Here is a 25,343-nt window from a genome sequence, read left to right as displayed (position 1 = left end):
GATAATAATTACATAAATCATAATTAAAACTAAATCTGCATTTTTTTTTCTTAAAAACTGTTGCTCTTCATGTTCAACTGGACATTCATAAAAGACAAACTTTCAAAAAGTAAAAGTTGTATTAATTATATATACACACACACATATATAGGTAGAATGTACGTATCACTACTCAAGCCATTCTTGGCAAGGTTTAATATTTTCCTTTACCATTTGTCAGCTGAATGCTCCCTGAAAAAAAAAAAAAAACGCATCCTGCAAGTTGTCGTCTTTCTTTTAAAATAGTTCAAATTTTGAAGCATCTATTCCAAAAGCCTTGAAGAACATACATTCCTCTACAAATATGCTCATGTTATTCCACAAGACATCTGTAGAAGATGTGAGAAACTGACACAGCCTGTAGCTTAATTATTGCATGGTATAAGAATAAAATCTTGTCTCAAATGCTCTGACATCCGGGCACATCATATGTATAACTTCCTAGGTAACCTTTACTCAGTCCTTTTCAATACCTAAACCAAGCACTGAATGAGGCAACAGCAAAGGCCACTTTGAAAGAACTCACAGGCTTACAGAAATTGTTTAATGCGTACATAACAGAGACGCTTAACACTGTAGAAACTACACTTGCTACCATTGTTTTACGAATGACAAATCAAATGACATGTCAGAGACCTGTTGACAATTGATAGAGTTTAAGCAGAACATATGTACTCCACAGGCAAGGTCCTAGAGAATAAGTGAGAACTCCTTTGTCACAGTTTCTTATACTAGCTAACAGTAGACAAGCACGTAAGATACTCTCACAGAGAATAAAGTGCAGGACCCTGAAGCTAGACCCCCACCTTTAACCAAGAGAAAAGTTAGAAATACACACACAGAAAGTATAAAAAAGGAATCTGTTCATTCAGGTACAAATATATTCTTTAACACTGGCATTCAAAAGGTATCCCAAAAATTTACAGTATCCAGAAAAACAGGGAAAAGTTTGCTTCCCCTGCCACTGATTTACCCTCAGCTTCTCCTTTACTACATGTCACAATACTTCATACGGATTTTCCTATTTGCTTCAAACACCAATTCTGCCACCTTCTCCACCTCTGAGCAAAAAATGCTTAATTAAATCTTTGAAAGATTCTATACATAGCCACTGCAGATATTGTAAACTCCAAAAAAGTTTACTAGAGAACCTTTAAAGCACAGAATACAGAAGGGTGGCAAGTGATCTTTATGAAAAGGGCTAAACTAAAATATAGCATACGAAACTTAAATACTGAAGTCCATAATATGCATCAATCAAAGTAATTTCCCGCAACTGAATACCACAGTAAATTAGTCATGGCATTTCAAGCGATTCACAAATTTGTTTAAAGTTTCATTTTTACAACTACGCAGTGATCTTCTAAGCAAAAATGACACAAAGTGTCCATTGATCTAACAGCCAGATTATTAATACAGATATATTTGAGATATCTGAAGGTATCAATATGCTTCTACATGAGAACTGGAATATTGGGTTTGCATGGCAAGTTTTTGGTAATAGAGAGGCTACAAGGGTGGCTTCTGTGAGAAGCTGCTAGAAGCTTCCCTTGAGTCCCATAGACCCAATGCCAGCCGGCTCCAAGATGGACCCACCACTGGCCAAGGCCAAGCCCATTAGTAACAGTGGTAGCATCTCTGGGGTAACATATTTAAGGGCAAAAACTGCTGAGCAACAGCAGCCGGAAGAGAGGAGTGACAAAATGTGAGAGAAACAGCTCTGCAGACACCCAGGTCTATGCAGGAGGGGCTCCAGGCACCAGAGCAGAGATTCCCCTGCAGCCTGTGGTGAAGACCATGGTGAGGCCGGCTGTGCCCCTGCAGCCCACGGAGCTCCACAGTGGAGCACATCTCCACCTGCAGCCTGTGGAGGACCCCATGCCAGAGAAGATGAATGTGCCCAAAGGAGGCTGTGACCCTGTGGAGAGCCCACACTGGAGCAGGGTCCTGGCAAAACCTGTGGACCCACAGAGAGAGGAGCCCACACTGGAGCAGGTTTGCTGGTGGCACTTGTGACTCCGTGGGGGACCCATGCTGGAACAGTCTGCTCCTGAAGGACTGCACCCCGTGGAAGGGACCCATGCTGCAGCGGTTTGTGAAGAACTGCAGTCTGTGGGAAGGACTCAGTGGAAGGACTGTCCCCCATGGTTGGGACCCCACGCTGGAGCTGAGGAAGAGTGTGAGGAGGAAGGAGTGGCAGAGACAACGTGCAATGAACTGACCACAAACCCCATTCCCCATCCCCCTGTGCTGCTCAGCAGGGAGGAGGTAGAGAAATCAGCAGTGAAGTTGAGCCCTGGAAGGAGAGAGGAGTGGGGGGGAAGGTGTTTTAAGATGTGGTTTTATTTCTCATTACCCTATCGTGATTTGATTGGCAATAAATTGAACTGATTTCCCCAAGTTGAATCTGTTTTGCCTGTGACAGTAACTGGTGAGTGATCTCTCCCTGTCCTTATCTCAACCCACAAGCCTTTTGTTGTATTTTCCTCTCCCCTGTCCAGCTGATGAGGGGAGTGATAGAGCTGCTTTGGTGGGCACCTGGTGTCCAGCCAGGGACAACCCACCACAGTGTTCGAGATACAGAGTTTCTAAAAAGCATTGAAGTCTCACACTAAAAGGTTTTAAACCAAATTTGTCCTGAGATGGAAGAGGCCATTCAATGGCCTAAGGTTAGAGAAGCAATAAACAAAGTACAGTAATGCACAGTGCTTCCCAAAGGAGGAGTTTCCCATTAGTTAGCTCCAGTTTTAGGATCTCTCATTTAATATATATTCACAATTCATCTGGAAATAGGATTGGAATGCAGAGTGATAAAATCTGCTTTTGATATCAGGCGATTCAAGATAAATTGAAGGAATGCTCCCTGCAGGAACTGCAACAGGATGTCATAGTGGGATACTGTAGATAAATGACAATAAAAAAAAAAATCTTCTTCTAGTAGTATTTGACAATTAGACAAAGTTTAGTTGACTCTTGTATCAAAGAATACCATAAGGTTATTCAATTTAGGCATACAAAATACTGCCAAGACTTTTCCTCCTAAGTCTCAAGCCATACACACAACAGGCTACAATTTTTTGCTAAATTTGGAGCAGGCATGGAAACCCTGACTTCCTCTTAAATAAAGATTTAGAAAGCACTCCTCTAGTCCCTTCCAACTTTAAGTTTTGGCCTTTGCCCAGAATCCAGTTGCTTCTCCTGAAAACTGTTTCTTTGCTGCAGACTGGAGCACCTGTGCCTGGAATAAAGGTAAGTCAAAGCTCACTGTACAAAGCAAATAAAACTCAGTTCTCATCAGCTTTCCCATTCAAAACCATACATTTTCTTGCATGGTCCAGCTCATTCTCAAATTAATCTTCACGTTTTAAGGAGACACATGTTCTCTCATGCAATGCAAGCATCATGGATATCACATACTGAAAAGTTTACAGGTGACATTTTGAAATGTTAACATTTGAACACAAAACTAGTATAAACTAGCTACACCCAAGTTAGAAGGAAGAAGTTATTCTCCACAAACTGCTCTTCATCGCACAGATATACTTATATCTGATGTGAATTTGCAGACTTTTTCCCCATTTCATTGGCTTATCTTGTCCCTACTATATAATCAGTATTCAAAATCTGAGCAATTTACTTGATTTTGACTGAAAGATTTTTCTCTCCACATATGGAACAAATCTATTTTTGTTTAATATTAAAGTAGCATGTTAACTTTTTTAGGAGACAGCAGAAATCTGGCATCTATAGCAGCCATTGCTTTCTCCAATGTATAGTTCGAAATTTATAAAATTTCTTCATATTTGGCAAAGGTATAAAAAGTATCCACTTTTACCACAATTAGTGCAATGAAAATTTTACCATACCCTAGGCAGGCTAGAGTCAGAAACACAGCTATGATGCAGACAAATGCAAAATTGCAAAAATGTTGCAAAAAAGCAACTGAAGAAGTTATTTGCTATTTTCACATAGTAATCAGAGCTTTATGGTCAAACCTGCAAAATTTACAACTGAAATGGAAGAAATCTAGCTTGTCTGCAATAATGATGCTCTAAGACTTAAAATCGTTTTGTCAAGAACTTAAGTCCATTTAAGTTTTTCATTTAAAAGTATAATACAGCCAGTACATGTATGCTCAATACAGCTTCATTTGAAAAAAACTTTTACTATATACTGTAAATTTCATGCACTGTCCCAGAAACAAAAAGGTAACTTAATTTGAATTTATCTCTGTGAAGGAAACGCGCAAAGTTGTCTCAAATCAGAAATGGAGTTCTGCTGACCTCTTCTGGAAAAAGAAAAAATTTCACCCTATAAATTGGTATGCATCTTTATTCACTTACTGTGTTTCAAAGCTTTAAGATTTCAAAACACATGTAACTAGTATGAATACCTGTGATTGCTGAACTGAAATATGTAAAAAGGCTAAAAGCAGTGAAAAACAGTTTAGCATTCAACTATTTCAGAGACTTAATTCTAGCCATTTCAAAAAGCTGGGAGGGGAGAGGAAGCAGAGTACAGGGTAATCTATAAGCTGCATTTTTTATCCCTGTAATATCTGCTCTTTAGGTTAAATGGAAATGCTTGACTGATTCTCTGAATTGTCAGTTGGAAAAAGTACAAAGAATTTGACACCACTTAAAAAACTAAGCAGAAAAAATTCATAATGATGTCAAAGTTGAAACCTGGATGGCAAAAACATTTCTTCAAAAAGGCTTTATTGATGACTGCATTCTACACCTTTCTGTATCTATGAAGAAAAATGTGGATTTTAAATATATGAAAAAAAGGAGTGCTTTTTCATAGGAGATGAAAGGTATCTACAGTGACTGCTTAGAAATTCTTCACATTAGTAATTTTTCACTAGTATACCCATCCTGTAAAATACTGCATTGTGCTGACACTATTCTTATGCTGTATAAAAAAAAATAAACCCACATCATTTATGTCAGTTTTCAGACAGCAAGACAATTTTATCTCTGTATTTTCCACCTTTCAAATTAATAACCCTGATAATTACATATTTTTTCTTCATCTGAAGGTGGACAACACAAACCATATTATGCCATTTAGCCAGTCACCACTCAAATTCAATGTCCTAATGCTTATGAGTTATGAAAAACGTGTTTGCGTCTGAGGTGACCATTAGCTCAGTATAACTGTACATCCACAAGACTGCTTCTATTCTACATTTTCTTTTTAAAGAAGATTTTAGGCTGAGTTTCATCAATATAGCTAATGTCCAGCTCAAGCCTAGACAGCTGTGGCAGCACACTAAAACAGGGTAGCAAAGTGCAGCATAGGGCTGGAATCTTAGAACAGTTCTGCCACTGGCACAATCTCTCCCACAACTGAGGTCTAAGCAATTTCAGATCTAATCAACCCCCTACCATCTCGAGTGACGCATACACAGATAAGCTAAAAGGATTTTCACCACTCCAAGTTAATTCAAAGCAGTTTTAAAGCACATTCCTCCCTCTAATTCCATCTCCTTATTCCAATAGCCAGAGCTGAACTTCACCAAACCACGTAGTCTGTCTGGATAACGTTTCAAATTAAAGCAAGCTGTGAAATGGAAGAGAATCTGCTTTTCTCACAACACTGTAAAATCCATGTTGTCCAGGAAAAGTAGAATGAGATTTAAATACAGAAACAGCTAGGCCACCTGCAAATCTCCACTTGCAGCTGGTGCTCAATGCACATAAAGTGCAGGAGTCATCATCTGGGAAAAATTTCTAGTACAGGCCACAGATATTTAACACACATCAGCCTTGTAGAACAGGACAAAGTATGTTTCATGCATATGAAATAATCTTTTATTTATGGAAAGAGACTGACAGTTCAATATCGTGCATTAAGCCATAGCTGAAGACACAGCAATCAGCATTCCTTCCCTGGACTGCAGTTCTTCTTGCACTAGCCTGCCAATTTACAAAGCATCTTCCCTTATTATGTCCCACCTCTTAATTCCTTTCTTCAGCTGAGCCTCTACCTTTCATGTGCCCGTATCTCCCAATTTGGTTAAGAAAACCTGAGGTTATAGAGCTTTTTGAACTTCTGATCCCTATATCCCAATTCAGTACTTTTTTCCCTGTTTTGAATTCCTCTAAATTAATACTGATGTGTATCCTATCCGCAAACAAGTGAAATTAACAATTTCATACAGTATATGGAAACAGGACTACAGGCCAGTTCCCAACTTGGTACTTGCCACCTCCTAGCAATCCACTGATATTTTGGTGGTAAGTTTATTAAAAGAAAAAGAAAGCAGGGGACAACAATAGATTTATTCAGGATTATATTTTTTAAACTGGAAAAAAAGGAAAACACACATATTTCAGATCAGCATCTCTAAATATTAAATTATACAATCACCCTCAAAATAGTCGTTGTGATAAATTAGCCCTGTCACTCATGACTACGGAAATGCTATCTGAATTGCATTCTTATTTAGAAGATATAACCAAATTTTTCTGCAACACTGTTAGGTATTTCCCCAAGTGTATCAGACAGGAAATGTTGCAAGCTATTAAATTTGTAAGCTAGAACTACTACTTGCACTACTTTAAAAAGTTAATTTACTAATAGAAATGCACAAATCAACAACGTAAAATACCCACTAGTATTTATTTCTGATTAAATGCCTAGAGCAGTAAGAAGAAAACATAAATCTTTCTAAACTATTAGATATATTATGCATTCTGTTTGTTTACCTATGTGTCTGAAAATATATACTTACAGTACTGTGAAATACAACACTGTGGCCTTTTCCTAAACTTTCTATATGTGCTGAGAGGTTAAAGCAGATGGCTCGATGTCTTATAGCATCCAGTGTTTGCGCATCAAAGAAGTCATGAGGTCTTGCTAGAAAAAAAAAAGGAAGCGATCCTTAGTGTTCAGCACACTGAAAGCAAACACATTCAAGCATGTAAATAAGTCTGAACTTTCATCAGTAAATAATTTATCATTACGGCAGTAGCACTATCTTGTCAAAGAGTTGTAAACATTTATCTATCTGAGAGGAAGGGAATGACTCCAAGAGGGGCACAATCCATTTACATTTGGTCAAAATATACTCCTTGTAGATGAAACAGCTATTTTGACGAACTGAATTATACTCGCTCATTTTTTCAAGTTTCAAGTGAATTCTATTATTTCTTAATCTTCAAAATTAAAAATTCATTAATTTTGCTGAGTACCTCTGGGAACATCCATTGCTATCACCTAAAAAAAAAAAAAAGTCCCAGTACAAAGAAACTAAACCCAGAACTCATTAATAAATGTGAGTTCTAATTTAATGCAAAAACAGCCCAGTTAGCTTGTGATGTTTATAGGAACCTAACTGGCCAAGCCACCCTTACAGCACAGTCAATAGTTCCAATATTACTGTTGTGACTTTTTGAAAAATAGTATTAAAGTACTTCAAAACATGACAGTGCATACAATCAACATCTTAAAAGCAGAATTATACTAATACCTTATTTCTTAACTTTATTTAAAAAAAATCTGCTTTAATTTAATTTATAACCACTAAAAAACCCATCTATTTTCTATTTCCAGTGAATACTGGGATGCTGCAAGGAGATCAACAACGGCACTGAAAACAAAACTGCTTGGTACTTCAGTGGAACACAAAGAAAAGGATCAAATATGAATTAATGTGAACAGACAGAAAATAATAGCTCATCAAGAAATTTTTGATCTCCAAGGAGTAATAATGCTGAGTAGTCACGTGGAAAATTCCACACTGCTAGACATGTTTCTTTCTATGTAAAAGCTGTCATTCCATGTTCTTTGATTATTAGTAAACAGGTTAGTTTCTAGCCAAGAAGCACCAACTGCATCACACACTGCAGTTCAATTTATAATGAGTAAAGTGCAATTAATATCATCTGATACAAGTAGTCTAAAAATCAGCATGCACATTAAGTATAGTTAAGTGTTTCTTGAACACTAAAAAAAAAATATTGAATTCTGATTTGGAGTACAATGAAGGTCTATCAATTCTACACTAGAAAGTACTTTAACTAAAAAATAACTGCTACTAGGCACATAATTGCATACTGTTAGAAATACTTCACACAAATTTTTAAAAATATATCATATAGTACAGTAGTAAAATTACAAGAGCAAATACAGTATGAAAATGTTCATATTTTTTAAGCCTTACTTGAGAGCAGTAAGTCTCTATAAAACACACTGAAACTAAAACTAAGAATAGGAGTTGATATTACATTATCAACTACATATCACCCTTTAATCTGCAAAAACAGTTATTGAAAGTTCTGTTATCTTAAAACAACTTCTATATTCCTTTTCACCAAGATTATCTAGCCATTGTTTCAAATCTACAAATTCCACTTAAAACTAGTATTTGCTACACTCCTGGGACTAATTGTTGTTAAGCATTCATCTGTACATTATGTTCTATTCTTACTCTCTCTCAGTTGGATACTGCCAATTAGGCAATTCTTTCAATGAAATGTTCTCACTGTAAGTGGTAACCTAGAACTGCAGTTCATGCTGCAGGTGGTTAGTGATGCAAGCGTATAGGTATTTTATAAATAAATATGAAGGAGGAAGGAAGGGAGGGTGGAAAGGAAAAGACTACCCCAAATTTTTCCTTTTGGTGTCATACAGCAAATTTTTTCAGGATTTAACATCGGGTAACATTCAACAGATGCAGAAGAAAGAGCACAGTTTGTCAAAGGCATATGACTAGAGTTATTCCTTATTGAGTGTTAATGCTGTATCTTCTATATATCTTAAATCTATGCCCTCAAAATTATTTTCAGAGTAAGGTGTCTCCCTTCCTGCTTAATGCAAGGTCCAAGCACACATCAATTACTTAAGTCACAAATTAAAATCTTCATACCAGTAGCCTACTAAACAAAATTCAAAGTCTTATGCAACTAATATTCTTAGTGTAAATTCCACAAATAGTAAGTTTCCTTATCTCGCTTACATTTCTCTAGTGAGCTCAACTATCATCATTATTAATAACTATAGTGTCATCTTTGCTATTGGAAAAGCAAGTGACAATATCGTAAATATAATCTGAGGTTCTACAAATTTCTTTGAGGTGGCTTTGGAATAGCAATACTATGACCTATTTTAGAGATACACACTTTCAATATTCTTGGCTCTATACCTCTGAATGACAAACTACATGGAGCAGTGAATGTGTTTAAGGCTATCCAGAAAAGAAAGCAACCAACTGACTGTAATCCTGAGTTATTTTGCAACATCAAAATTTATATGACAAATCAGGTGGTCTCTATAGCACCACTAATGTAGCCAGCTCTAAAGTTGTCTATAGTAAAACATGCTTTCATCATAAAATTACTCATTTCCAAACTTAAAAGAACACATACTCTTTACAGACAGGAAGAATGAAATGCAAAACAGTTTAAGAACAGCAAGATGTTAAGAAAGAAACAAAAAAAAAAAATCAAGTAACAGTAAGAATTCTCTTTGTAGTCTAAGTTAGAAGATCATGTTCTTGTCACATATAAAGCCACAGTAAAGTCTCTTCTATTTAGGCATTAATGTCTCAGAAGGATGTTAACATTTAGATATGAAACACGCGTCTATGTAGAGGAAGCAAATTAATTGATTTACTGTATTTTAACTGTTCAGAATTTATACATGAGGACGCTTCAGTATTATGTATTAGCAATCAATTGCCAAGTAATATTTAGTAAGCCACTTACACCTTGCAAAAAAAGCCAGGGTCTAATCAAACCACAAGGAGGTATAAAGAACATGGTCACAATATTTTTTCAGGAGAAAATTTGTTTTGTCATGCAAAACTGTAATTTTTCATCAAATTACTATTTGCAAGTGATTTAAACAGATTGTACACTATCAAACACCGTCTTGCTTTACATCCATTTGTCATAACTTCTTGTAACCCAACTTGCAGAGAACCTGGTACCTACGTTCAACACCTCCCCTTTCGGACACTTTTAAAATATCTAAATCTAAATCTATGTTCCCAGTTTTACATAATCTAGAGTGAAAATACTTAATGCTGTTACTTTGGCTTCTTAGATAAGGGTTTCCTCCCCACCCCCTGCCTCTTCTTGTACAGACAAAATATACAAACTTGCACACTTCATTCTTTAACTAAAATTAAGCTACGAAACAGAAAGACAAGCCACATTGTATCAGCCCTTTGTCAAGTTCACCTGATCAACAATAATCCACAAAAAGTTTTAAAGAAAAGCTACCACTACTTGACATTTTCAGAAAATGCCATCAACTTTAGATACATTTCTGGGTCACATACCCTCTGGAGAAATACATTACAGTAGGTAGTTCCCAACTCAGCTGGAGATGATTTTTGGCTTAAGGCAAAACTCTACAGCCAGCATTGCAATTGTCTCAAGAGGCAACAGGATTTAAAAAAAAAAAAAAAGCTCAAGCAGCTGTCATTTTTCTTCCTGTGCAACACTCGATCAAGACAGCAGACCACTGAAGTACTAGAGTTTGGTCTTTAACATTCCCATAATATTTACTACTTACAAGTTTCAAATCAGAGCTCCATCGTTAAAATTTAAGATTATCTGCTAAGATGTTCTAGTCATAGAGTTTACTGCATAATTCTTGAATTAATCTATGGCGAAAAATGTATGTCAATAGCGTTCATCAATTACTAATAAAATGCCAACCTGAAAAATTACTTCTGCATATACTGGGGGGAAAATTGAAGTAAGATGCATTAAATCAGACACTTAACAAAATCAATACGGAGATGCAAGCCAAAATGCAACTCGTGAATCTCTGAAAGCGAAAATTTTGAAGTGACAAGTCTTAGACATCTATATTTTGAGTAACACAGTCTACAAATCAAGGTAATCATTTAGGAACCTGCAAATATTTCAATTAAGTGTCTTTTGTTACATCTAAGATGAACAAAAAGGATACTGCAAAGTGACCACATAACCCTTCACTGATCAGCCTTCCCTTCTTGAACCTTCTCATTTACATAAATTGCTAGAATGAAAAGGAAAGCTCTTTGAAAGTCAAATTCTGAAAAGAACAAAAATAGCTTTCTACCTTCTTTGAATTCTGAATCAGTGTCAAAATTAGAGGAATTCTTCAAGTTTACACTTTTCAGATGTGTTTAATGATCTAATTTCCTGACATATTTTAAGAATACCCAAGCATTAAAAAAAAAAAGGTGAAAAAAAAAAATCACTATAACTACAGTTAAGAGGGGCTCTTCTAGCACTGAACTGCACAGCTGTCACACAACATAGAAGACAGACACAGGAAATACACTTTTCAGAATTCTAGGTGATACTGTGACTTTCCAGGACAGACTTCTTTGCGTTCAAGGCAGAAGCATGACCACTGCTTTATAAATTTCAGTTGCTTAAAACACAGATGACATATTAAGATAAGAATAATCACAAACGTGTGATACAGAGTAATCTCTTAAAACTACTAGCATGCGCATCCATTGTTGCAGCACCATTTGAATAATTGGTAACCGTATTTCTTCACAGGAACAGAAAGATCAATACAATGAAGTGTTCTGCCATGGAAAAGTTCTGGAAAAATATAATTGCTGACCCAGCAAAATAACACAAGTTCTTCTGCACACCATCACTAAAATCCTACTGCCAGCCAGTGGACAGGACTGAAGTAATTGCCTGCTTATGAACAGAGCTGTATTTCTGTGGACAGCATAAGATAAGAGGTCCAGTGGTTGATGAAAAACTACCTTGCAGGTAGTTGCTAGTTGACATACTAGCAGGAAAAAAATCTAAATGGGTTTTTACATGTCTCTCAAATGCTACTATCACAGTAATAGTTTAAAATTAGTAAATAATCACTTCAGTACTGGAGATTTGCATCCAAAGCAATTATAAAACAAAGTTAGTTTTTTTAACAATTGCTTAGTCTTTCCTAAGCATTTCTGTACCTTAGATTCTCTAAATAAATTTGACATGATTATTAGTCCAATGCTAGGACAACTCAGGAGTCAAACTACTGGATCAAAATGGACTAGTACAGGTACTAGGTAAGTGATTATTACTTGCTAGAGGAAACAATTCTCACTTTAAATGATAAATCACACTTCTCAACACATCAGTTCATATAACTTTAATGAACATCAACTGTGTGAAGAAAGCAGAAAAAAACATAGCAAGTCAGATCTTCCCAAAATTAGATCTTGGTTATACTCATAAAATTGTCATTAAGCTAATGAAATGTTGTGCTTGAAAGAGAGCTTATATAATATGCATTTATCTCTAATGTATACGAATCTGCAATCCGTCTGCAGTACTGAACTTCAGATGTCGTCATCACTAAGTAGAACATTTTCCAACAGTAATATAGTCAGCAATCAAAAGGCAACTCTAAAATGAAAAGTATCTTTAAATTGTAAACAAACTGTTGCTCACAGAAAACTGATCTTTTCTAATGAACACATAGATCCTTTACCCTAAAAAGGAACACAAACAGAATCTGGAATTGCTTTACTCCCATGACAAGGGATGCCAACACTAATGCTAAAGATCACCAGCCCTAACAGACCCACATCTGCAGAGAAACCTCCACATTGAAGAGAAACTTCCTATCTAAGACAAAACTTTAAAGAATGTCTTCTTCTGGAAATACTTACGTAATGATCGTCGTCTCTTGTTCTTTAACTTTCTTCTTTTATTCATTCCAGCTTTAGATGGAGATTCCTCTTTGGCCTTTGGCTGGCTGGCTACTTTTGAAGAGTTCTGCTGGCTGAAGTGTGTGGGCACATGACGGGCAAGTCCTCCCTGAGATGCAAAGCTGGCATTGCACCCACCAACTACACACTAACAAGACAGAAAAAAAAAACCAGAACCACCATATCAGTGTGCTATATAGCACTCATTCACAGGAGTTTGATAGATCTTTCAGTTCTGTATTTTCTGGCTCCCCCTTGTCTGTCAAAATGCTGCACTATTATTCTGTATTTCACAACAGCTCTCCAATCTTCTGCATTTGATAATAGTAAACTTCTCTAACACCCTCCTCTCTTGTGACATGGCAGAAGTAAAAAATACACAACCTTATCCACATTAAACTCAGAACAGCTTAAGGCTTTTTGAAAATGCTACATGAAGTCAATAAATAGTTATCTTACAGCTCCATCTAAAACTTAACTTCAGTAACTTGAAAGTTATATTAACAGTTATTTATACGTTTGTTTTGGGATGCTACTATTACTTCAGAAATATTTTAACAAGTTCTTATTTAAAGAATATGGCCTTTCTTTCTCAAAGAGAAAAATAAGAAAAGGTCCAACAGTGATTAAGCAGAAACACAGAAATCACAAGACACATGCAACTAAGCTAGTACTGGCTACAATAATTATTGGTATTTTTATAAGTATTTGGTTTATATTTACAATTATTTTGTTTGCTAATTAAGTATTTAAATAATGTGGGGGAGGGAGGCACAAACCTTCTCTCTTGTTCTCTGAGCTTAGAAGGGCAATAGAAAAGTGATTTTAAGATATGCATTCCATCATTGGCTGCAATGAATTGTGTATCCACATGGTCAATTTTTCTTCTGATCCAGAGAATAGTGGTAGGGCCAATGAGTTGATCAGCCAGATGCAAGAAACCACTCCAAGCCATTGGAAAGTCCTCCTTCTTCCACATCTGCTCCTCCCCTTCCCCTCTTTCTCAGCTCCTCCATCTGTACCTGTCTTCTCTAGCACTTCCCTTCACAGCAAACTGATGAGGCTGCTCCAGCAGGAGTTCAGGAATAAGTAATGCTGCAACTATGTACATAGTGCTAGGTTTTCTCTAAAGACTAAGGATGAATTTGCAAGCTCTTACAATCTGCCCCAAGCCTGCACGTTTGACTGAAAGACAAAAAAACATCAGTCGAATGCGACTCAGCACATTTTGTCCCTAAAAGTCAACTGTGTTGTTTTCCAGCTGTGGCTGCAGAATTCAAAAGTCTGTTTCTGCCTCAGATCTAGGAAATGGTTTTCCATGGTCATCATGAAACAATATAGTGCCCATGAAGAAAGAAACCTGTGTCATCCCCAAGGACTTAATACTTGCTATATGTCTAAAAATATGTATATATATTTCAAGACAGTAGAAGACAAGAAACAGGAGGACACTTTTCACATTTTTATTTGCCTTTTTTTTTTTTTGGAAGGGGGTAAAAATTAGAGGAAGTTAGGGAAAGTTTCAGTACTGAGCTAACTACAGACTTATAATTCCCTGACAAAAAGCTTTAGGATCCTTCACATTGTATTTGTTCCTCCTTGTCTCCCCCACTAACAAGTATTTTAAGAGTTGTGAAGATTTTTACCAAAAACCTACCTACACTTTTTTACCTTGCCCCGTAATTTCCCATGTTCAAACAATAGCAATATTGTATACTTATGTTTCTTACAATGTAAGAAATCCCAGCACATCTATGGAATTAAAAACACTCAACATCCTGATCTCATTTACACTACGGTAACCTTAATGCAGTATTTATTACTTCAAATTAATACTTAAGATCCCAATTTACACTTATAGAATCATAGATTGGTTTGGGTTGGAAGGGCCCTTTAAAAATCATCTAGTTCCAACCCCCCTACTGTGGGTAGGGACATCATCTACTAGATTAGGTTGCCCAAAGCCACAGCCAACCTGACCCACTTCATTGTATTAAAGATGATCAAACTCACCATCAACAGTTACAGGTAAAAAACATGTGCGCATTAGTTCTAACAATTTCTTATTCTCAGTTTTTAAGTCCTTGAAATAGCTGTCTTGCCCAAAAAAGCAGTTTCATGAAACTAAACTAAGCAACTAAGTCTAAAGTTAAGTTTAACTTTCATTAAAGTTCTCTTGACTTCAGCTTTTACTCTTTCTGATCCTACAGATGCTGACAGGGAAAAAATGAGCACAAAAAAAACCCCACACCCTGAAGTTCAATTACACTGAGGAATTAAAATTTCAGTCTTACCAATGCCTGCTAGAGGTCCAAAATAACCTAAAATCTTGGCAGAGTGCATGCATTACCATATTCCAAGTTTCTTAAAGTATAATATCAAAAGGCAATACATTCTGAAAATAACACAAACTTTGTCAGGCACATTTTTAAACCTTTTTAAATCACAAGTTCATAAGATCTAATTGTATTTCTTGTCAAATGAGAAACATTGTTTTATGACAAACTGCAGTTTGACTCCCAATGTCATAAGCTGACTTTTATCTAGGTGTGTACAAAGAAAACAACCACAGATATTCTACACAGATTCTCTATAGAAGCACTTAATTTTCTTTCTCTACCAAGTTTTACTTTCAAAAGCCCCAAACCCACATCCTTAAATCTTCAATATATGCAACTTGCAACTAGAAATTATCTTTCTCCAGAAAGCCTACTTATAGTCTGCAGCTGTAGTATGAAATATTTGCAGAAATCATTACATTCAGATATTGTGTAGTTTGAGACTACCTTATCATATAATCAAATAATCAACAGCTGATACATCAAAGATGACACAATGCCTTTGCAGTAGACAGGAAATAGTAGAAGAGGAGAAAAATCTTACCTGTTTTTTTCTTTTTTTTTTTTTTCTCTAAAATAATATATCCAGCAATCCGTTACTAATGGGTAAAGTCTCTTCTCTCCAAAGATAGAGGAGCAGTTCAGGCTGTCACTTCAGGATCTCTGGACGGTAAGTCACACCAAATCAGCTTCCCACCAGATAATTATACAGATCTAGAGGGCTTCTAATAAATCAAACTCAACTATTATGCACAACTTTAAACCAATCTCTTCATTTTTTTCCCCCAAAACCTAAATCTCAAAATTTTGCATTCAATTTTAAATATGGTAGATTGGGTCCGGATTGGTGGATATGTTACTTCAAGAGAAAATAAGTCAACACACAAGAAGTTTAATTTCTCCAGCGTACCCATACCCACCATTATTAATGGGCAGTAATGACCAGTGACTTTAACAAACAGGATATAAAAATATCTAGCAATACAGGTTGGTTTTTTTTCTATTGAATTCAAAATAACCAAATCTCCTTTTTAGAATATTCAATGTGTAATACTTCCAATAAATCTAACAGTAATATTGTAGACATCTGGATAAACCTTCTTATTGTCTCATCATCTACATGTTCAGTCAGAATGCCTTTACATTTTCTATCTGCATCTGCAGTGCTCTAATGGACAGAAGATATTCTGCCAAGAGAGTAACAGACACGAATTCTGAATGAGGACTGAAGCTGCATGGCTGTGTTTTCTAGATTTCAACAAGTGTCACACTACTGAGAGTCACACCAAATGCACTCACCCCTTAATGAATTCTGGAAATTACAGGTGGCAGAATGAGCACCAAATCTCATTTTTAGTAATACTTTCTTCCCCCTTTTTAAACAAAGTCTCCAATGAGCCTGTATACTGTTACTCGTTGTTATTGAAAGCTTTTACCCAAAATGAGCAAACCTTGCATGACTGATCTTAAACATAACTGCATACCCACTGGAATCAGTATGTGAAAGCAGTTGGTAGCATACCCACATGCAGTCTTACATTTACAGAGGATTGCCATAGGCAATTATTTTGCATAAAATCTCCCACTGTTTTGTATTCACTCTACCATTTGTCCTTTCTCTGTGCCTAACATCTTGTATTTGGTCACCTAGACTACATTTTAAAAGTTCATTTGATATGTCTTCAAGTAACTTTTAATGCCCTGTACAGCAACAAGGCATGGCAAGTAGTACTTTGATTAATTTGAGTATCAGAAACCATGCTGGAAAATGCAGGTTGTCACAGCACATTAACTATTCAAATACTTATTATTTGTAACAGCCAAGTTTAGAACAAGAAAGATAGAATTTCTTCATTCACTTTTTCTCAGCTTGCCAAAGGCAGCTACTGGCATTAGTTTTTTTTACTCAGCAGATTACTCCTCTAGATCCACCTGTCTACATATTCTGAAAGCTTGAAAGTTTTTAAGTTTTTGAACCTTCAACAGGACCACCACATGTTGACAATACTCCACAACATTCCACCAGTTTCTAAAAAACGGCAAAAATTATGTAATAACAGAACTAAAAAAGAGTATTTTTTTTTCTCCTCTCAACTCTGGATGTAAAAATCATACACAATCATGAACATACTAAATGTCTTCAGAGAAACAATTACATGCTCTGATAATTCCTATATTAAATGAATGTGTACAATGACAAAAAAAAAAGGAAAGAATGGCTATAATCAGACTGCAATAAGCAAAGAGAAAACTTCCAGCAGCACAAGGGCAATGAACTTTAGGTATTAGGAGGAGCAGCATAACCTCAAAAATACCTAACGGTGGGCCAAAGGTGGCTGGTAAGTTCTCAATGAGAAACATATTCTGGAAGACCAGTTTGTTTGTTTGTTCCTCCTGACAAGAACAACAAATCTAGGAAATGGTGCTTACCAAAAGTACGATTAGAAAAGCATGCTGCTTTGCAGAAATTGTATTTGCTACAGACTGAAAACTAGCTGCAATGGCAACTGTCTCATTTAGTGGACACTTTTTCTTTGGTGGAGGGATTGGTGGGTGCTCTAGGAAAAGATAGTGTATCAGTAACAAAGCTTAGTGATGATGGCCTCAAAACAACCCCAACAAGCAAAAAAATCAATCTATGTGTTCCACATGAAAACCAAAGCCATCAGTATTAAAAGCTTAGAAAAAAAGGGAAGGAATAAACAGAAAAGCAATCTGACAACTAAATGGGAACTGAGGTCCTAAATTCTGCCCAAAGATGTAAGGGTTTTTTGGGGGTACTTTTTTCCCCTTAGTTCAGCAGATAGCTCAGATATTAAATGCCTCCTTCTTATGAGCTAGACATACACTACCAGGAAATTGCCCCATATAAAAATGGAGCTAGCATAACAAAGGTCTCAAAATGAAATTTACCTTTTCTGTGACACAGGTATTGCAACACTAATGCTGAGGACACAGTAAACCACAAAAACAGAAACAATAGGCAAAACTTATGAAAATATGAAACATTTTGCCTTTGTAATTTAGAATTGGGTTCACTTCTGTGACAAATGAACTACAGAGTCACATAGTTTATATGAATGCATGGAAAGGACAGGTAAACCTACAAAGACCTTTTAAAATTAATGCCCAGCAGCTTATTTGCAGCCAGCTACAGCTTTTAATCGAAGGACAACACCATATGTATCACAAAAACAGAAAATTATCCCAAAAATGGGCAACTACGTAAAATGAGTCCACTTGCAATCAAAAGGGTGATAGGACAGGGACATATCCTTCAACAGGGTACTTCTAATGCAAAGGACTGCTTTATGCCTAAAGCAGAACCCAGCTGCTTTTCAATTTAAGAACATACTTTTGCCCCTTATTTTGACTAGAAGTATAGGAATATAGCAACCTGCCATATATTTATTACTCTCCTCTAGTCATTAAGTGATTATAGTGTTCTTTTACCTTTACAAAAGTAAATTTTACATGCTTTTCATTGTCACTTCCCTAGCTAACATTCTTTGCTTTTCTTAAAAACATCCTGAACAGTTCCTCAGACAACAGCATACAGTGATATTATTTCCATTATTGCCTTCTGTGGCTTTCCTCAAATACTGACATTTATTTATTTATTTAAATAAAACACTGAATTATTAGGTACTTTCAGCAAGTTCTCTAAAATTAGAGATTCCTTTTATGCTAGAACTCAACTGTATTCTCATGAGGCAACAGAAATTTCATTTGTAATTTAGGTTTTGGGAGATATTTTGTCTGCAGTAATCATCAAGCACAAGAGGTCCTTAATCCAACTGTCACTTCAAAAAAAATTGGCTTTTCCTTAAAAATATTAATTGCTCACGTTTTAGAACAGCTAAATGTACCAAACAGAAACATTTGCCCTGTAAAACTATTAGTAACAGCTGTTCTTGTACTGATCAAGACTAATATCTAACCCTTTAAGTGTTTTTATATCAGACAGTAGATTTCAAATCTCATAAAAGGCAAGAAGCAAGGAAGGAGGACTAGGTAATTAATAGGTCACTATCACAGACAGTTACATACTTGGCTACCTCATGTGAGCCCTGAAGCCTACATTCAGCATAAGTGACAGGGAAAGAAAAGATGTTACAAAATTCTACTCAGACCACAATTATCAAACCCCCCCAGGAACAGACTGAGAATACAGAGACAAAAAACAAAGAGGGACTGAAGACAACAGTAGGAGAAAATGCTGAAGGTATACACATTGAGCCACAATTAACTACTGCAATCCTAACCTGTGTTTTCTTTTCCCTAGTATGACCAGAAAGTACTGAAAATCAGCGGGTGAAACAACACATATTTAACACAAGATGATTATCATGAGAACTAATTGTTTTAAATTTTAGGGCTCTAGCTGTAACCAGCCTAGCCAAAAAAACTGGGATACTGAGCAAAGTCAGTAAAGTTGGTAACTCTGACAGACTCAAAAGTATTACTGGTATTTCTGAGCTATCTCCACCTCATCTATAAAATTGAGTCTCTTTGAGCTAGGCCAAGTAAGTATACAAGTTACTCTACTGAAAGACTTTCCTTCAAGACCAAAGCTTGCCATTATACTTTAAGGTATATAAAATATTTAATTTCAAAATGGGAAGACCTAAGGTAGAATTTTCCTCTGATGACTGTTGTGGCTTTTTTTGTGGGGTTTTTTTTTTTTTTTTTACTTTATTCAGGGATTAACACTTAAGATTAGATCAGTTGCTTGAACAATCATATCTGCAAACTTTCAGGGATCTCTGATCCTTATGCTATGCTTCCAAGAGCATGCTAACCTTATTCCTTTGAACAAAGGATATGATAACCTCAAGAGCAAGTTTCCTGTTGTTACTCACTCTGAAAATTTCAGACTAAACTACATACAGCTCAGTATGGAAAAAAGTCTAACCTTTTTTAAAAAACTTTTTCACCTGCAATGCACTATTTTTAGTCTCTAGGCTTCGAGTTTAGTTTTGTTTTCTGTCATAATTACTGCTACAAGCAGTAGTTATGCTACTGCTGTGCAGAAATAACTTCTGGAAGACATCATTGTAACAGAAAAGTGTTTTTTAGTAATAAAACTGCCTTAAAATAAAATAAAGCAGAATATATTACCTGAGATGAAAGAGAGAAGAGGGGAGTGGAGAAACAGTGACTACAACTTGGTAGGGTCGGAGGGTGGGGGACAGGAAGGCATAAAATGCTACCTAAACTTAATAAAAAAAACCCTAATTCATTTTCATATCCTACATGTAAGGAGAACTTCAGTCCGAAGTAGTGTGGGTGGGACTTACCATCAAGTGATCCAGGACTGACAGCTATGAACTGCCCCAACTGTATCCATAAGAGGATGAAGCAACTCATTAATAACGGATTGGTGGATATGGGAATGATAAACACTACTATACCTAGAATTGCAGGTACAGATTAGGGGGAGAAAGAGAGAGAAAGTTAGAAAATACTATGCAGGAAATACAGTCAGCTCAATGGTCCTGCATTTCTGACTTCCTTATTATTCTCAAAGAGGGTAATCATAAATAGTCACTGTATTTCATCTGAATTTTGTTAACAAAACCAGCTCTTACTCAAGCACAGAATGTGCACCATCAGGCAGGATCCAAAGTTTAATGTGGAAGTGTAAAGCATGAGGCAAAATATCTCACTGTTACAGCGTAAGCAGCTCGGCTGGAAAATGCACAAAAAAAATTGAACTTCAGTGCTATTTAATTTTAGAGTCCCCTACCATTTACAGGTTAAAAGAAACAGGCAGAGAGAAGCAGTAACAGTATCTTCACATGTTTTCATAACAGAACAGGACCTTTGGGCACTATTATTGCAAAGATGGAAGGCTCAGCTCACTGGATAATTTAAGAAATCCTCCTGTGATGGCATTTTTCAATTAATATGTTGTATCAGGAAAAATAAATAGGATCATTCTTAAAATAATGGATGGTGTATCTTACAATGAACCTTACCTTGAAAGGTTTGTCCCCACTGTGTGTCAGCATATGCCTCTGCAACCAACTTTGACTTGTTGAAGGTGTATTATATACTTTGCAACCTTTCCACAAGCAAACAAACACCTAATAGAGTAAAAATGCGGTAAGTTTACACAAGTCAAAGAAAACAGTAAGAAAAAAAAAAACAGATTAGCAAAGAAGCCTGTTTTCATAATACAAAGTACTTCAAATTATTTTGAACAATAACCATTTATTTTGCAATACACTTCTCGTATCTCACCGAATAAAAAAAAAAAAATTATAACCACAAGTACTCAAAAAAGCAGGTCACTGGAACAAAATAATCAAAAAACAGATGCTCCTGCAGATAGACACAGTCGAGAGCCACAGCATTCACTGCAGAGTTTGTGTTTGCACTCAATATCTGTACCCACCAGATATTAAGACAGAATATTTTTAAATTACAAATTTACATTTTCTGGGTAGTAGGTATAAAATCATTTACTCTCATAAGTAATAACTTTATTATTTGAGCATGAAAAAATAAAAACTCTTCATTACAATATCATTGTTTAGATACCAGAGTTTATATTATGATATACTGAATACCTCTAGTTAGGGACTTCTACTCAATTCCTGATGAAGAAAGTTACAATTTCTCATAGGATTCAAAATCTATGGGCATTTTGTGATTCTAGCGTACTGATCAGCCACATGCACAATAGTGCATTTTATGGGGAGTAGAACTTACTCTGCTGCTTTTCCCTCTCCTCTTCACTGTGGCTATCTATAATCGAGAGAATAAAAAAGCTCAATGAACTTGCCCTTCATTAGAATTTCCTCAACAGGTTTGTGTGTGATGGGAGGCATAGCCCTAATTTGTAGCAGCAAAATACAGTCCCCAGGAAGAGCACTGTACATAATACAGGTTTTCAGAACGCAGGAAACTAATTGGATCTGAGTTTCTTGTTCTCTTTGGGAGATGAAAAAACTCAGCCTTCAAAAGACTATTTTTAAAACAAAAGAGCAGCCACAGGAGCGCTACGCACTTGCTGTATAATATATAGCTAACCCAGCTTACTAATACAAAGCTGGAAAGCCTTGCATGTCTCTATGACTGACCCAGACCTACTGACACCCAAGGCCCAAACCCTTAAACTTTTGGTGTCTGCTGCTCCTCCGTTCTGAGATCCCCTGAAGCCACAAAACTGGAATTTCTGAGATTACTGGCACTGCAAGAGCTCCATAACTGTCCCAATATTTCCATCAGCAGCTGCAGACTACAGGGCACTCAGCAAAGGGGTACTACAATGAAGTTACAGATTCTGGAAATGCAACCCCTCCAAAAAACAAGTACTAGGTTTTACAACAACCCACCAGAAGTCCAGGCAGGGCTTCTTCTGAATCCTTGTCAAAAAGCTGAATCCAAAAATATTACTGAAAAAAGCTTTTTGGAGGTAAAACTATTTTGTCAAAAAGTTTCCTGGGTTCTACATGGATCTATCTGGTTTGGAGACATTATTTCAGTATTAGCTTGAAAATACAAATTTTACCATACGAGGACGCTTATCACATTGCTTTTAAGTTCTCAAGATGCAGTTACTACTCCCACTTTTCTTCAAATTTATAGTCGTTGTAGCTGAGTAATATCTGAAACCCAATCAACACCACAAGAACAAAATTTCTAACACCACTTAAACACCTCGCCAGCAGGTGGCAGACAAATCCTTGAAACAAAACAGCCAGGATCAGTCCCCTTCCATAGCATCATGTTGAAGAACTTTTCAAAAAATAAACCAACTCCAGTCAGGAGATAAAAAGTGTGAAATGACTGCAACATTTATTAGACACTTGGTGCTTCCAACAACCTTCTCTTTCAGAAAGACAAGAACAGTCTAACGTGTTCTAAATAAAAATATCCACATTCCATGTGACATGATTTGTAAGTGAACAGAAATCCAATCCAAAACAAAACCAACCATGAAAAAATCTTCCAAATCCTTTTTCAGAAATTAAAAGGGGTCAGGTATGAGATAACAAAGATTCCCAGAGATGCAGTTATGTCAGAGCCCACAGGATACTGACACACCTCACCCATTTCATTGTTTCATCCAGGATTCATATAACACTTTTATAAGCCCACGAAAAGAACTACAGATATCATCTCATGGGTGGCTAAAAAGCCAGCTCACTGGCTGAATGATTCTGCTTAGAGCTTGGGTTGAAAAAAGTCACCAAATATGAAGCTGAAAGTTCAGTCATTCCAAAAAACATTAGCTAAATACAATCAAAGTCACAGCTGTCTCAGTGACAATTACGTAACAGATTATTTAAAGTAATGCAAATTAGCATTTTATTTCAGTCTCTTACTCACTCAAGATAAGGTGTAACGGCCTAACATTTTACTTCTGGAGAAGTGAGAGGACAAAAAAAGTAAAAAGCTAATGACTACTCTAGGTTAAGATTTCATATTAGTTGTCCAAGAAATTAAAGACCTGCAACATACACTGCCTAAAGCAGGCAGATTGCTTGTGTTTGATGCAAGAGTAGTTTAGATAACATATTCCAGGTATCAAATTTGGGAGGCTGGGGAGGGGCATGTAGTTAAGTACAGTTGAAATTACACTGCTGAAAGATGTTTTGAAACACTAAAATTGCGAGACTAACAGAAATCGCATTATTTGACCAGGGATTAGACTGAAATGTACATGATTATATATGTGCCTCAATTTAAAAACAAAACAAAACACACAAAAAACCCCCAGAAACTAGATGCAGTTATATTGAAGGTATATTTGCTATCAGTACTACAGACAGAGCTGTAAGACTTTGGGAGACTCAACGGTAAGACTTTGTATTCTCAAGTCAATGAGTCTTACATCTTCCCTGTTACACATTATGTATATATTTTACCTCTAGTGAGACTTCATTCATAAAAACAATCAAAATATAACTTCACCGAAGTTCACATGCAGTAACATGTACACCAATAGTTTTAAGAAAATGGATTCCAGATATAAGAACTTAAAGATATACCAACAGCTTCAGGATGTTGAGAAGTTAGCACATCTATCAAAAACCTGATAGCCTCAAATAATTTATTAAGAATGTAGTAAGTTCTTTTTAAAGTTACACATTCAATTAAAAGCACAGAATACCAAATCAAGTGACTTATGCAAAAGACTACAGCTGAATGACTAATACCAGACTGCTGAATGCCCAACCTTGGATAGTTGCCACTAGCTACAGAACTGATACTTTAAAACATAAAATTCGTTATTGTCTTTAAACATTAAAATATTGCCAACTAAGAGAGAGGGGAAAACAAGAAGTAACACCAACCCCTCCTCGCTGACCATCCACATGTATGGAGCGAATGTGATCTGCCAAATCCGGGCTGGAGCTGAAGCAAGCATGGCAGTGGTCCCAACAACAGTTATAAGCAATGTTTTTTGCAGAAGAGGCAGGAACTCCTTGTCCATTCATCATAACTGGAGTTGAACGTCCACTGGAAATTGTGCTGTCTACATCCATAATAGTGCTGCTTATGCTGTAAGATCAAAAAAAGAGAAAGTTTGTATTTGTCGCATGTTAACAGAATAAAAATCTTAGCTCTTTGGGGTTTTATGTCAGAAATATTTAGACAGGGTGAAAGAAAATCTCACACAAACTTACTACTTATAGTGGTTCATCAGGTTAACTATAATAAATACACAGTCAGGAAACAGCTACTATTACTCAACAGCATAACTTCTTCTGGACACCAGCAACAAAAGGGAGGGATGGAAAATTCCCCTATTCCCTGACTTGTCAGAAAATTAACTCATGTGATTAACAAATTAAGCTACATTAACAGTCATTCATAACTTTTATTTCCCAGGAGAGAAGAAAAGGAAAGGGAGGTGGGGCAGAAAAAAAAAAAGCATGCTGCATCAGTCCAGGTATGTATCTAGCCCAGGGTACCAATGCTTTTTGGTTTGGGTTTGTTTTTTTTTTTTTAAACTTTCCAGGGAAGCCAGTAGCAGCAGGAATACATGGCCAGCAGGGGTCATTTTCATCAGCCCTTCTTCCCTGTATCTTGGCAGATACAGAGCCAAGTATCAAAACTGGACCAGAAAAAAAAATTGTAGAGTGTGCTCTTTCCATATATAAGCAAAACCTATGGAGATAGATAGATAGTCTTCCTTTATGTTTTTGTCTTCCACAAAGCCACAGCATTACAGAATAGCTCATCTTTGAAAGGACCTCAGAAGATCAGGTGGTCAAATCTGCTCAACCAGCAGCAAGTGAGATCAGATTGCTTTTGGTCTTGTCCAGCTGAGT

The 25,343-nt window shown here is 36.3% G+C and overlaps 1 protein-coding gene across 1 annotated transcript in view; it reads right to left on the bottom strand.

The window, feature by feature from the left end:
- The window catches only part of AEBP2 (AE binding protein 2), a gene marked incomplete at both ends in the record, with an annotated part of 48,451 nt that overhangs the window by 4,498 nt on the left and 18,610 nt on the right, over positions 1-25,343 (bottom strand). The window contains 4 exons of the mRNA XM_082014303.1: positions 6,779-6,903; positions 12,677-12,863; positions 21,036-21,143; positions 24,363-24,570. Coding sequence (XP_081870429.1) covers positions 6,779-6,903; positions 12,677-12,863; positions 21,036-21,143; positions 24,363-24,570 — 628 coding nt within the window. The remainder of the gene's footprint in view (positions 1-6,778; positions 6,904-12,676; positions 12,864-21,035; positions 21,144-24,362; positions 24,571-25,343) is intronic.

This window comes from Phaethon aethereus (genome assembly GCF_964289735.1).
Source record: "Phaethon aethereus genome assembly, chromosome: 1".
NCBI classification, from domain to species: domain Eukaryota; kingdom Metazoa; phylum Chordata; class Aves; order Phaethontiformes; family Phaethontidae; genus Phaethon; species Phaethon aethereus.
Note: the sequence above shows the minus strand (reverse complement) of the source record. Positions and strands in the feature narration are given on the sequence as shown.